At 37.0% G+C, this 14,572-nt stretch overlaps 1 protein-coding gene across 1 annotated transcript; it reads left to right on the plus strand.

Moving 5' to 3' along the window:
• The first annotated feature begins 2,253 nt into the window (after nucleotides 1-2,253).
• Nucleotides 2,254-11,257, plus strand: LOC144449488 (BLOC-3 complex member HPS4-like). Its single transcript, XM_078140029.1, has 14 exons — nucleotides 2,254-2,273; nucleotides 3,095-3,191; nucleotides 4,023-4,166; nucleotides 4,382-4,489; nucleotides 4,864-4,998; nucleotides 5,506-5,600; nucleotides 5,941-6,010; nucleotides 6,801-6,825; nucleotides 7,490-8,604; nucleotides 8,904-9,014; nucleotides 9,456-9,530; nucleotides 9,948-10,005; nucleotides 10,245-10,353; nucleotides 11,083-11,257. Exons 1-14 carry the CDS (start codon nucleotides 2,254-2,256, stop codon nucleotides 11,255-11,257), a joined length of 2,337 nt encoding a protein of 778 aa, XP_077996155.1.
• The last annotated feature ends 3,315 nt before the right edge of the window (nucleotides 11,258-14,572 follow it).

Genomic DNA, 14,572 nt, shown 5'->3' on the forward strand with positions numbered 1-14,572 from the left:
GCACTACGATTATAGCAACAAACGTTGTTGTTTCTATGCTGTTTGCATAAATGTCTAAGAAGGTGACATATTTCCGACTGGAGTGTAAGAAGTAGATTCTTAAGATTAAAATAACAACACTTTTCCAGACGTGTAATCTACACTCATTTCATAACAACATTACAAAGATAGGTCGGAAATACTTATTGCCGTAAAATACTCAAATAAGCTTACTGGCCTCTTTACGGCAAATTACAAGACGTAAAAGCATGCTCTAGCTTGAAAAAATGGAAATGCAAATTTAGTATCATAAATATGTATAAATAAGCTTACACGAATTTGAAAATATCCACATTTAAGCTTACCGCTTATGCTTAATATATCACTTTTCTATGTTGTCGACATATTGACAACTTTGAAGTCATGTGCTTCAAACTGGATGACAACGCTGGTAATTTGCCAAAATATATACCCCGTTCTTTTGATTCCAGCCTAGTTTAATTCGTTCTCGTTTATTTGGACAAAAAGACCAAGTAAACAATTATATAGTCTATTCAGCCATCAGCTTCATTGTAGGGTGACACATACAAGTCCAACTATTGTTTTAGCCGATGAATGTCCAATTATCGGTGTTTCTATACATTTAAATCTCGACAACAGAAGGGAGAGTTCTCTCTGAGTCTACAGGCTAAGCCACCTATTATACCATGATTATGATCACGTCACTGTTGTAATTGTATCTGCAACTTCTTGGCATTATAAACAATTTAAATCACTTTTATCTTCCTTTGATTGCTTCCCACTATTATTCTTTTACATTGTTAATTACTGCGTTCAGAATTAAAACACTCGTCGCCCTGGCCTAGAAAACACATATCAAATCCCGGATTAAATTCTGGCTTGTGTCCACATTGCCCCTAGACTTTATGAATGAAAAGATCTCATCGGATTTTGTACAGAAATTTGAAACGCTCAAGGCAGAGCTGAACTTTCCATCACTGTAGATTAGGTGGAACAATATGTCCCACGACGTCCCAGCCTTCCGTGGGGAAGGATTTTACAAATCTGTTCGGGGAGGGGTGGGGGTGGGGTGGGAGGGGAGGGGTCTTATTTTAGAAAATGGGAATTAGGGGAGGGCTATATTTTCCCTCTAGCCTACCTGTAGACTTGAAGGACTAACGCAATACACTATTTCTGCTATAATAACTGACACAATTTTTTGAATTTTCGCTTACTAGTATCTATCGAGGAAATAGTGTAGGCTATTTCACCCGCATTACTTACTAGGGAGTTGGTACGTTGATAAGTAAACACGGTAGTTTAAATGATGTTTGAACTGACCATTTGAGTTTTAATCAAATTTTTCATCCTCAAGATAAAAACTTATTCCAAATGAAATTGTCGAAGCATTATGTACGAAACTTTATTAGAGTCATGCTAGCATTAAGCTTATCTTTTTTTCTACTTTCGTTCGCCATACTTTTTTAAATATATTTTTTGTCCGCCATGGTTTTCTTTTTACCATGGGATTTTTTTCTGTCTCATAATCTTCAAATGTTTTGAAATTGTTATACATTTCAAATTTTGTGAAGGAAAATGTGGTCGGCTATTTTTTTTTTAATTCCCAGTCACTAGTAGTCTCCCTAGGGGTTTACGGTGTTCACCCGACTGTTCGCAATCACTCATTCAGGTCGCTATTGTGTGTTTTTAAAAAAAAATTAAATAAAGAGTGAAAAAAGCCCCCGAGACTTGAGCAGAAGTCCAGAGTGAATGTGGATACCGAGTGGTAAGATACTGGGGATGATGTGGCGGAGCAACGTTAGTAGTGCGCCTAGTAATGCTGTGCCTTCACACAAATTGACCGTGGTGAGTAGTACGAGTAGTAGTAGTAGTAGTAGTAGCAGGAGGGGGAAACAACTGTTAGATTGCAATCTTTGATCGATCTGATCGTTGACTTAAAGTTGGAAACCCTCCAATTGGCGCTGCCCGGAATTCTCGAATTTAACAATTTTATCAAAATTATCCTTTTTTTTCGACTCCCCCCCCCCCCCCCATTTCAGTGATTTCACCAAAGACCCCCCCTCCCCTTTGATTCTTCCTGGCTCTGTCTTCGTCCCCTCATTTATCTCACAACTTAATAGCAACTCCCAGGTTTATATCATGGTGACTTGTCAGTTACCAAGGTTACAATGGTGGCGTCCTTGTTGTCCTCGACAAGAATACACATAAGGTCACGACCTCTGTAGTGACCTCTTTTACGTCACATGACTCAAGATGGCGGACGACATTCACAGGTAAACGTTTTGGGTGTACGCGTATACCCCTGAATTTGTGATCTCCTTGTAAAACAGTCGTATTTATGGAGTTCAAGCAACGCCCTCTGTCAAGCTGGGTTTGGAATTCTCGATCAGTTAAATCCAACTGTGTTTCTTGCGTAATATACGTGAACACGGTCACGTCGTCAAGGCTCAATCAAGGTAGTTGAACAGTCGATGTCAAAGACTCAAACGCTTTTCCCATAGATCCACAGTGAATAGACAGTACCGAAGACAGCGACAACACCACTTTACAAACATGAACACAATATTCACGTTTGGATCGGTTTTGAATCGTTATCCTTAACTGTTGGTCCAATGGTGAGGGTGGGTCTGTCTGTCTGTCTGTCTGTCTGTCTGTCTGTCTTGTATGTCTATCTGTCTGTCTGTCTATTGTGTTTGTAAGTCTGTCCATGGACGTATTAATACAGACGTCCATGGTCTGTCTGTGTCTGTCTCCGTTTGTCCATCCGCCTGTCTGACTTTCCATCCATTCATCCATCCATCCGTCCGTCCGTCCGTCCGTCCGTCCGTCCGTCCATACATTCATTCATCCATCCATCCATCCATCCATCCATCCATCCATCCATCCATTCATCCATCCACCCATCCATCCGTCCGTCCATCCATCCATCCATCCATTCATCTGTCTGTCCGTCCGTCCGTCCGTCCGTCCATTCATCCATCCACCCATCCATCCATCCATCCATCTATCTATTTATCTATCCATCCGTCTGTGTGCTTATGTCATATTACTTTGACGTCATCAGTTTATGGTATGTCAACTTTGCTCTTTGCAGTGATGGCCAGAAGATTTTCTTTGTGTACGACCATTCTGCAATGCAATGTGAAGAAGATGATCTCAAAGATGCCATAGTTTATTTTCATCCTCAAAATGTAAGTATTGCAGTATTTCACAACTTTACAACAGACTTTTAGTTAGAAAATTGTAAGGGGCAATTACGCGCACGCGTGTGTATATATATTTTTGACATTTCTTCTTTGAATATTCCAATAGATGGAAAGCATGTTATTTGTAACATTGTACTAGTCATAGTGATAAAGTTACCTGTTTGGAATCTAGTTTTGAAGCAGTTACTTAGCTTTTGCCTGAATATCTCGGACGTCATCAGTGTAATGATGTTACCATATGCCATTTGTTCAGATGAAAGCTACATTATAGTCGCTTCAGAACTAGATTTCAGAAAGGTAACTTCATCACTACTACAATCAATAATCAAGTATTAATTTCTATTCTACTATTGTACCAGTCATTTATGGTGCAAGGATAAAAAGAAGATGGAGGGGATGGGGGTGGGGGTGGGTCTTGTATGTATTTGTTTTAGCCAAATACTATGCATGAAGAGTGTGTGAATGACATCACCTGGTTGGCTTACCTTAGTTGTATGTTGGAAGTGTTGTTCGGTAGATCAGCTTTTTCATTAAGTGCTGTACATGCCATAGATTGGAACTCTGTCACCTGTTTACCAAGGGTCCCCATGCAAAAGTGTGTTTTAGATATTCATCTAATCATACAGTGAGTCTGGGTCCTCACTCACTTCACAACTTTCTAGGTCATTCTCTTTACAGATGTAATTTGAAGTCAACGCTTCAATTTAAGCAAAAATGTGTAATTTCATTCATGCCCCCCCAAAAACCGAGTGAATTTGGAGATATGAAATCTGTTGAATGTTCTTTTATAACATTGTACTCCAATTTTTTTGCCAGCTACCTTTGGAACGGCAGTGTATTTTATGTGGCCAATTGATGGGAATGGTCAACTTTATCAAGACTTTGACCAAATCACTTCCTAAATGTTATAAACTGAAACATATGAAGTTTGCTGTTAAACATCATGGTGTTTACACTCTGGTATGTTCATTTATAAATTATATCTCTTTATCAATGTCAGTAATAATGTCTTTATTTCACTAGTATGTGCCCACACCAGTGCAAGTAATCACTGGTACATACGTAATAATACATGTAACTTTTTTGAAACTTTATTCCATTAAACTTATCAATATTCACTACTCAATAGACATCAATCAATATACATCATTTTTCTTCTCTTTTTTGCTCATCAGGCATTAGCTGGTAATATAACAGAGCCAGATTCAGCACTATGTCAAAGACTTAGTAACTTGCTATCAATATTTGTATTTTACCACGGTTCAATCAGTCATGTACTGCAGGTAATTATCTTCCTCCTCTTTGGTACAGTCTACAGTAGCTTCAACGGTTAGAGACAGTTCTCAAACATGAAGTATAGGTACATGGCTTTATTAATCAGAATGTTGAGATGGAACAGTGGACCCATATTTGGAGATATTTTGGCAGCACATCCCATTTTATCTTCATATGGGAGTAACCAACCGTTATTGACTACATTTGTACGGAAAGTAAAAATGTGCTATAACCAGCCAGCACTATATTTCCCTTTAATTTTAAGTATATACATGTATTATAGCACTTTGTTTTGTTAATACATAATTGATCCAGAAATTCTTTCATCTCTTATTGTGTATGTTTTTTTCTCTTTATGCTTTCCTGTTCCTTCATTATCCAGGCTGAGAGTGGTAACAGAGATACCTTCCTGTCAGAAATGGCCAAGATTTGGGAGTGCTATCTCCCATACGTTCATCACTATGGCAACGAAATGGCAACTATATTTGAACCTTTACCTAGGATAAAATCACCTAAAGTAAGTTTTACATAGACACATACAGACAGAAATGTGTACATACATACATACATACATACATACATACATACATACATACATACATACATACATACATACATACATACATACCTACCTACCTACCTACCTACCTACCTACCTACCTACCTACCTATCGGCAGACAGACAGACAGACAAGCACACACACACACACACACACACACACACACACACACACACACATTGTTTTCCATGTTTTGTTACTGTCACCCATGTTTCTCATAAATTGATTATAATAATACATTTTCATTGTTTTCCTTATGAGAGAAGTTAACAGTTATCTCTGACTGATACAATGACTCTGTTAATACATTGTAAGCTAGAATTACATTTACGGATCATTCAAACTAAATATGACAAATTCTAGATGTCCTACAATCTCCTTATATCACGAGTCACACATACAATATGAATTTACATAGTTTAACGTTGTCTTTCTTCTTTTTCTTCCTTTTTTTTTGCTGTCAGGGATGTAGGTCTTTGTATTTAAAGACGCATCATCTGTTACAGTCTTGTCAAAGTCATTCAGGTGTACTTCAAGGATGTCTCATCTTTAACAATAGGTGAGTCCTCAACTATCAAACTAAATACTGGTTGTGTGTATGTGTGTATGTATGTATGTATGTATGTATGTATGTATGTATGTATGTATGTATGTATGTATGTATGTATGTATGTATGTATGTACATGTGTGTGTGTGTGTGTGTGTGTGCATCTGCATCTGTGTGTGTCTGTGTGTGTCTGTCTGTGTCTGTGTGTCTGTCTGTGTGTCTGTCTGTGTCTGTGTCTGTGTCTGTGTCTGTGTCTGTGTCTATATGTCTGTGTCTAAGATAAGATATGTAAGTGTGTGGGATAACTTGACTGAAAGTTATACTATAAAAATCTCCTCTAATTGTTCACAGTGTACTCCATAGTCAGCTGTGTCCTGATCTACTCTACAGAATATTACTACTTCAACCCAATCAAACTCATGTAAGTATCATTATTGATTGTCATTCAGTGGTAAACAATTGCTGACTGTCATTCAGTGGTAAACAATTACTGTCATTCAGTGGTAAACAATTGCTGACTCTGAGGTTGAGTTTCCATTGCACATGTTTTTGCAAAGAATCTGTGTACATTGATACATTGAACTGCTTGGGAGGTCAGAAGAATCATAAATTCAATCCTCTGTTGTATAGGTAACCAGTGAAGTGTACATAGTGTTTCCGTGATTCTATCGTACTTCCTGGTCTTTGTGATGAGACGTACAGCAGTGTTCTGAACTAGTTGAAGTTTCTTTCTAGCTTGGGGTATGCCAAATAGGAGACCATTTCCTAAGTCCAGCTTTGACATTACAAAGGCATGGACAAGATGTAAAGTCGCTTCCTGTGTCAAGTACTTACTGATTTTTCCAATATTTCTGATGTGATAGTATGCAAATTTACATACTTGATTCACATGATCTTTCATGCTCATTATCCTGTCCAATGTAGCTCCAAGGTCTTGTACTTTCGCAACAGGAGTTATTTCACTATCGATGGTGTTGGTATTTGAAAAGTTGATGCTAATGAGTCTTGGCTGATCCAAAGAAAATGACTTCTGTTTTTGTCTGATTGAGTTTCAATAAGTTGCAGTTCATCCATTTGTGTAACTCTGTTACAATTGATATGACAATAGTGTTAGTCATGTCTTTAAATTTATAGCAGATTTGTATATGTTATTGAATCAATGGAAGACATCATGCCTATTTTCTGTTTTGTTTTTGTTTGTTTTTCTGTAGCACCCATCGAAAACTGTTGAAACAGGTGAGTGTCTGTAAAGATTTTTTATTTACTATTACCAAAATATAACATTAAGCATAAAATATATGTTCTAATCTTTTAAAAAACAAATCCCACTTTATATAACATCTTTACCAAGATATCTGTAATTTTGTCTTTTTGATGATATAGAGATTGCATTATCAATAACTTTTACACTTTTACTATTATTACATGTATACCTGATATCTAGGCCATTGTTTGTCATTCTTGGTGCATTTTCACACTTTCAAGAAGTAATTTGTTCTACCTGATTATTCCTGATGGAGATCAAGACTGTAAGGTCACTCTGCCCTCACTGGCCTGCTCTTGAAGGGTTGACAGATGTGTGAGGGCGCCCTGTCATGGCGTACCCTACAGACCAATGGAGATCCTGCTTTGATGCAGTCAATTGCTGTTACATAGACATTGGGAGCATTTTTATCTATGTATTAAATTATAAGGTACTTGTTGGTTGCATGTTTGTGTACAGGTTTAGTAATGTGCACTCGGTGATTCTCCAAATGTCATTATTTTTTAACTTTACTTCATCAGATTTTAAATCGCCCCCTGGATGTATTTTCCTTTCACAGGTTAAATAATGTTCACTCAGTGACACACTAGACATGGTTTAGTCTTTGTCATAACCTTTTCACTTTTATTTCATCAGATTTCAGATTGCCTTTTGGTGTGAGGATGTTGTCAGTTTTCTTAACTGAGAAAGAGTACGAGGCTTTACTTCAAAGTCAGAGACCGAAACAGAAGAAATCACACTGCTATGCTTTAACGCCAAACCTCTTTAACACTCCTCCCGACACACAGACAGACTCTGATAGGAAAGGACTTGCTGATTCATCAAGTGTGTCGTTTCACCTGACTGAAAGTAGTCCGGATATTTCAGCCATCTCGGATATGGATTCGGATATATCAAGCAAACACAGTCTGACGTCAAGTCATCGCAGAATGGGATCAGAAGACAGATATACCACAGAGGAAAGTGTTTGTGAGGAGGAAATGGAGGGAAACGTTAAGATTATCGAAAGGACTAGAGAATCGACAAATAAGTCAGAAAAGAAAACATCACAGAAGGAATTCAGTATTGAAAACCTGACTCACTTAATCAAAACAATCTCGGGACATTGTTTAGTCGATTTGGAAAACAAAGATGATGTGCTTAATGCACAGCAAACTTCAGGAGACCATAAACTCCACAGTGAAAATGTACCAATACCAGAGGAAACAGACTCTACCAGTGACAGCAATGGGTTGACTGAATCCAGGACAAACAGTGTGACCCATACAACAAACGTATGTGATGGACAGCATCTTAACTCTGAGACACCAGATGATAAGCTGGCTACTGTTACCATGGAAACAAGCACTGTAATTTCTAATGCAGATTTAGAGCAAACTGGCAACGTTTTAATGAACGGGGAAACACATAGAAGTGCAAATGCAACGACATTAAAGGATGGAGAGAATTGTGTGGACAAAGACAATAAACTTGAAGAAAAGATCCACTTCCTAGAGAGTAGCAGTTCTGACAAACTTGTTGCCATGGGTACCAATGCAGTAGAAGGACCAGGGACAATGCTGCATGAAGAGGGAAGGATTAGAGTTGATAATGAGGATGTCATGGCAACAGCATCTCTCCAAGATGTTGCCACAGGCAACCAAACAGGCTGTGATGTAAACAATGATCAAACATTGCCATGTGTGGAAGATAAACCTAAATCTGATAGTGTTGACAACAATGGCCAAGAAGCAGAGAATTTTCAAAATAAGGTAAATGAATGAGTTCAAGCATAGACAGTCTATGATTCAAGATGAAAGATAGATTTGTTATTAAAAACTTTCATGCAATAAAATGATAAAGTCATACTTATAGCAACGATGGTTTTATTCAAATCTTGCCTAGACTAGCCAATCACAAACAAATGTATTCATTACATAACATTCCTTCGACGGGGTGACAAAGTGATGCCTCTATTTTTACCAAATCAAATGATAACTGTGTACATTCAGATGTGATGTATAAATACTATTGATTTTATTTGTCATTATGTCTACAATTCTGTTTGTAGGAAAATGGAATGCAAGAGATGAGATTGTATGTCCAGGGACATTCCAAGATAATTCTGTTGTTACTGATGGGGAAGAGTGTCAGTCAGTGTGAAGCAACCATTCAAGTACTGGTTAGTAAAAACCATGGAATCCATGACACTTGAAACAGAGGGTCATCTAGACTATATGATATGCTGTGTCACTCCACTCTCACTGCTGTATCTGCTCTGTGAAAGGGTTGACCCATGTGTGATTGCGCCCCATCATGGCAATTGGCATACCTTTGAGACTACAGTAAATGTCACTTAACTGATGTGTGAGGGCGCCCTATCATGGCATACCTTACTAACAGTGTCATCTGGCAGTGTAGCAGTGTAACTGTAGTCAGAATTTTTGTTAAGCCAGATGATAAAATGTAGCAATATAAGTAAAAGTTTTGTTGAGCCAGACAGTGAAGCATATTCTTCACAAATCATAATGGTTTAAAATTCTTGAAGTTCTTACTTCATACAAGCAATTTGTGTCTTTTTTTCAATACTAAGATATTTAAACTTGTCTTTTGTCTTACACAGTGGAAATCAATTCTTCCAAAACTTGGTGAACTGGAAATAGAAATACAACAAACATTGGACAAACAACCAAAAAAGGTAAGAAAACATCAAAGGAAAAATTGGTAGTAGTATTTTATACTGGTGAATCTTTATCATCTCTGTACAGAAGCTTTGTGGAACACCAGGAGTAGTTTTTTCATAGAAGTATTGTTTTATGGTAGAAAAACTACTCTCATGGTAAAAAAACTACTCCCATGAAATAAAAACTACTCCCATGGTAAAAAAAAAAATATTCTCATGAAGCCTTCCGTACAACAAACATCCTTAGTTAAAGTCTTCAGAAATAATTGAAAAACTTAATATCTATTCTCCAGTGCCTTCTAAGTGGACAGTACAGTAAGGCGTACTGGAAATTGACACTTTATAAACTGTTTGTTTGAATGGATGATTGATTAATTGATTATTTAATAGATTTATTGATTGATTGATTGGTTTTCTTTTGATTGATCATAGACTGGAGAGGCTAAGTACAACTTCCTGGTGTTTGATAGCGATGACAGATCATTGGCAGGTAAATCAACTTGATGTTTCTCTGAAATTGCAAGTAATTGTAGGTGATGTCAAATCATGAAATGACTCTCCAGAACCCATAATTTATGAAAATGTCTCTATTTTCTGGAGTGATGTCCTATTTTTAAAGACAAAGTACACATGTAGCTGGCTTTAATTGTTATGTTCACAGGATCCTTTTTGTAAGCTTAGCCTTAGTGCAGGTAAATTCGCTAACAAAATTTTTTTTATTTGACTTAGGTAATCAGCTGGAACCTGTAGCTGCAACGGATCATGTTCTCTGTCAAGTTGCTCAGCTAATGCACGACGAGTTTAATGAGTCAGAGACACTTTCAGATATGACAGTCAGGTGTGTATATTATTGTATAATATTCTAAAGATTTTTATCAACCTAGCAAGAAAGTTGCACATCAAGCAGGCACTTTTAACAAACAAAAGATGTATTAATATTCTTTTCAACTGTAATTAACTCAAACAAATGATCACAGAATTATTCTCTGTACCCTCGATTATAAAGACTTCTGTTATAGTGAACATTCTGTTTTATCTAACACTATCCATGTCTTCCATAGTTATATTTACACAGGATGTAATCACCATGGGAACACTTCATTATTACAGCTAACCTTTTTCATGTATTGCATTAAATGTATTAGAAAGAGTTATCTGTGTCATTGCTTTAGGTAACGTAGTATGTGCTTTGGAAATAAAACTTTTCCTGTTACTATGTTCAAGATAATCCCAATCCAGTTTGCATTAAAGTCAAGAAAACAAAGCAAGGGTCACCATGTGAATATTTTTAAATAGGGGTCAAAATAATATTAACATTGAGTGACATTAGAATCTAATATGAGTGACAAAGACTGTTAAATTCTGTCAGGAAAATAAAAAAAATTGTCAATTTTCTTAAAAACATAATGGTGAACCCCCAAATTTCCTGTGTTATTTCAAAAGGACCAAGGAGCAAGTTTTCATATGCCAAAGTTTTGGGTCATTTAAGCTTTGATTTTCAAACAAATTGGCCAAAACATTTTCTTCATTTAACAAAGAGTTAACAACTTTGCAAATTCTATTGCAGAAACTATTCAACAGTGGTTTGCAGCAGGCATACTTTATCTCAAGAGACATTCTACCAACCAAAGGGCAACATTGGTCCAAGTCAAGGAGCACCGTCGTCTCAAGAACAAGCGTTATTAATAGAATCTAAAGCCCCTGATAAACTCCTTATGGACAGTAATATTATAGTATTATAAGCAAAACATATCTTGAATAATCATGTCGTGATGTGGGAATATTTACAATGCAGTTCTCTTCCTAGAAAGTGATAGTAGAGTTGTGGGAAAGTTAAATCATTTGCTTTTTTTGTGCAGAAATCATAAATGGGAACTCACTCCTCCTTGAGGTAGTGCCTGAAGAGAACTGGTGTCAGGTGGTTGGTTTGTAATCTGTTGATTGCTCACTTTAATCCCATGGAAATGATTATTCAAAGCCTCATATTGGATTAGGATTAAAATTTGAGTAAGAATAAGGCCAAAAAAAAAGAATTTATTCTGGTCAGTGCGCGTATCACTTAAATCCCCTCGCGTCGGTCTTTTTTTTCATGTTTGTTCAGCCCATGCCGTCTGCAGATCTGGGGAAACACAAAAATAACCCTCCCTACTTCAGTGAAGACAACTGCAGAGCCAATCATGGACAAGCAATTGACATCTGCCCCACATACACACTTGTTGTAAAGTACCAAATAAAAAGAACAGTAACTGCCATAAAACATAGATTGAGTGACAGGTTTGTTGAGAATAAAAAAAAAAATGTGTCGTTGCACCACTTTAGACAGACTGTCTAATTAATTCTTTCTTTTTTGGCCTAACAGTTGCTGGTAGAGCTATAAAACAAGTTGGTCTAAAACAAAAGAAAGAATTTATTTAATCCTTTTGACTCCACTGATAAGATAGAACTAATTTACTAATGGATGAACTTGGGATTGAATCTTAGGGCTTTAAACCCTGTCTTAGCCAAGTAATGGAACCAAGTTTGTACTTTGGTTTTACCAACTATATATTTTGTAAATGTGTTTATTTTGGTACACGAAAAACTTGGCAGTATAGCAATTTAGGAATAGAATTGTATGGAATGTTTGTGTGTCACAACAAATTGTCTGCCAATGGCATATAAAATTGCCACAGGGGACTGCCAGTAATTATCGGGGGGGGGGGGGGGGTGTTATTACCTGATGCAATGCTGTGTAGTGAACATGAAAGACATAACATACTCAGTGGGGGTGGGGGTGGCTTGCTACAATCAACAATAATAGGTTAAACAACCAGTTTCTTTTATTTATGTAGAGCTGAACTTTACCCACATCTGCAGAGTAGACACTACAGGCTTTGTGCTTGGAGCTGTAACTCTTAGATAGGGCTAAAATCTGTACAGAGCAAATACTTATCGTCAGCACTGTATGTAGAGCTGAACTTTACCTACATCTGCAGAGCAAACACTACAGGCTCTATGTTGGGACCTGTAACTCTTACAGAGGGCTGAAATCTGTTTATATCTACAGAGCAAACACTTATTGCCAGCACTGTATGTAGAGCTGAACTTTACCTACATCTGCAGAGCAAACACTACAGGCTCTATGTTGGGACCTGTAACTCTTACAGAGGGCTGAAATCTGTTTATATCTATAGACCAAACACTTATTGCCAGCACTGTATGTAGAGCTGAAGTTTACCTACATCTGCAGAGCAAATACTACAGGCTTTGTGCTTGGAGCTGTAACTCTTAGATATGGCTGAAATCTGTACAGAGCAAACACTTATTGCCAGCACTGTATGTAGAGCTGAAATCTATATCTGCAGAGTAAACACTACATTCTTATAGCCAAGTCCGTAGAAAAGTTGAAATGTGTCTATATCTACAGAACAAACACTACAAGTTATAGCCAACTCTGTATAAGGAGCTGAACTTTGTCTGTATCTACAGAGCAAACACCCTACCCTCTATGCTGACCCCCATATCACATCTCTAGCCAGTGTTATAAATGTTACTCATATATATCTGCCGGTCAGATTGGATTTTATTTTGTGTGTCTACTTTGATCTTTTACAATCATCAAGTTCTCTCTGAGCATAATAGTACTGTTTCAGTCTATGTTGATTTGGAGACTTGTAAATAATAAAAACTAACAAATTAATGTAAAAACTTTCCATTTTCACAAATAAAGATACAGTGAAATGATACATTAGTTGACTTTCACAGTGTATGTCTTGTTTGAAGTCAAAATGATGTTTGAACATTACTGAACTAATGGGTTCAGTAGTCCTATAACATGGTAAATTACTGTGTGTGTGTGTGTGTGTGTGTTAATATCATTGAGCCAATTATATGATAAAGATGTTACTGTTAGTGTATAGAAAATGAAACTGGTCAAGACAAAATAATTAGATCAGTGCTGTGTATTTTATGTGTAAAAAGTAGCATCGAGTTGAAAGACAAAATGCCTAAACATGCACACCACATTGCGACAGGCACAATGTAAAAAAATGACAATAACCATAATCATCATTTGATCTAACTGCATCTCTGGGACACACATGTAAGGACACATACTCAATTTTCATGGCCCTTATTATTGTCCAACGCCACTGCTAAACAGCACTCCTAGTGGCCAAACTGTACAATCTTTTGTCTTTTATGATAGCTGGATTAAGTGTATCCTGACAGTCGAATCTACAGTAAAAATTATTCATTCAAAATATTAACAGCAAAATTTGAGAAAAAAACGTAACTTTTTTAAAACCAATAACTGGAAATGTTGTACTGTACAGGACATTCTTGTGCAGTGTAACAATTAGAATAAATTTTAATTCAATGATATGGTGTTGTAGAACTCGTTGCAACACCAATACCAAGTTGTATCTATGCCATGATGATAGTCTTTGTGTTATAAAGAAGTAAAGAATCACCAATCTGGTACAACTTATACAGTAACCATAACTTGAACTTCACATACATTCACATTATCCTGTCGATTCACAAGCTGCATACTCATATAACTCATTTAGTGGAGTCATGATGGGTGAATGGTTAAAGTGACTGGCTTTGAATTTGCAGGTTGCAGATTCGAGCCTCATGACTGCCATTTGTTTCTGAATGGCTAAAGTCCTTGGGCAAGATTTGAACCACAATTGTGCATCAGTCAACCCAGCTGTACAATTGCGGACCTGGTAGGATAGAGGTTGCAATGTGAATGCTTTAATCCTATGTGCTTATAGAGGCTACAATGGATTGTATGCTCCCCAGGCAGTTGAGGAAAAGGGCCGTTGTGGCGCTATAGATCCATGCCAGGGGTAATAATTGTAAAGTGCTTTGAGCACAGAGTGGGAAGTGCTGTATAAAAATCAACATTATTAACCTTATTATTATTATAAAGACTATCACTTCCTGATCTTGTGCAATGTTCCGAGACATCGACAGTCTAATAGCTCAGTTGTGCAAAACATGAAATTCAAGACAAATACAGGACAATCATATTCATTTTCTTTCAGTTTATTGAATGAAAATACATGTAA

This window comes from Glandiceps talaboti, chromosome 18, assembly GCF_964340395.1.
Source record: "Glandiceps talaboti chromosome 18, keGlaTala1.1, whole genome shotgun sequence".
Lineage (NCBI taxonomy): Eukaryota > Metazoa > Hemichordata > Enteropneusta > Spengelidae > Glandiceps > Glandiceps talaboti.

Coding starts and splice junctions, on each gene's coding strand:
- LOC144449488 (XM_078140029.1), top strand. CDS start 2,254: ATGGCGGACGACATTCACAG. Junction 2,274..3,094: donor ATGGCGGACGACATTCACAG/GTAAACGTTTTG, acceptor TGCTCTTTGCAG/TGATGGCCAGAAGATTTTCT. Junction 4,999..5,505: donor CTAGGATAAAATCACCTAAA/GTAAGTTTTACA, acceptor TTTTGCTGTCAG/GGATGTAGGTCTTTGTATTT.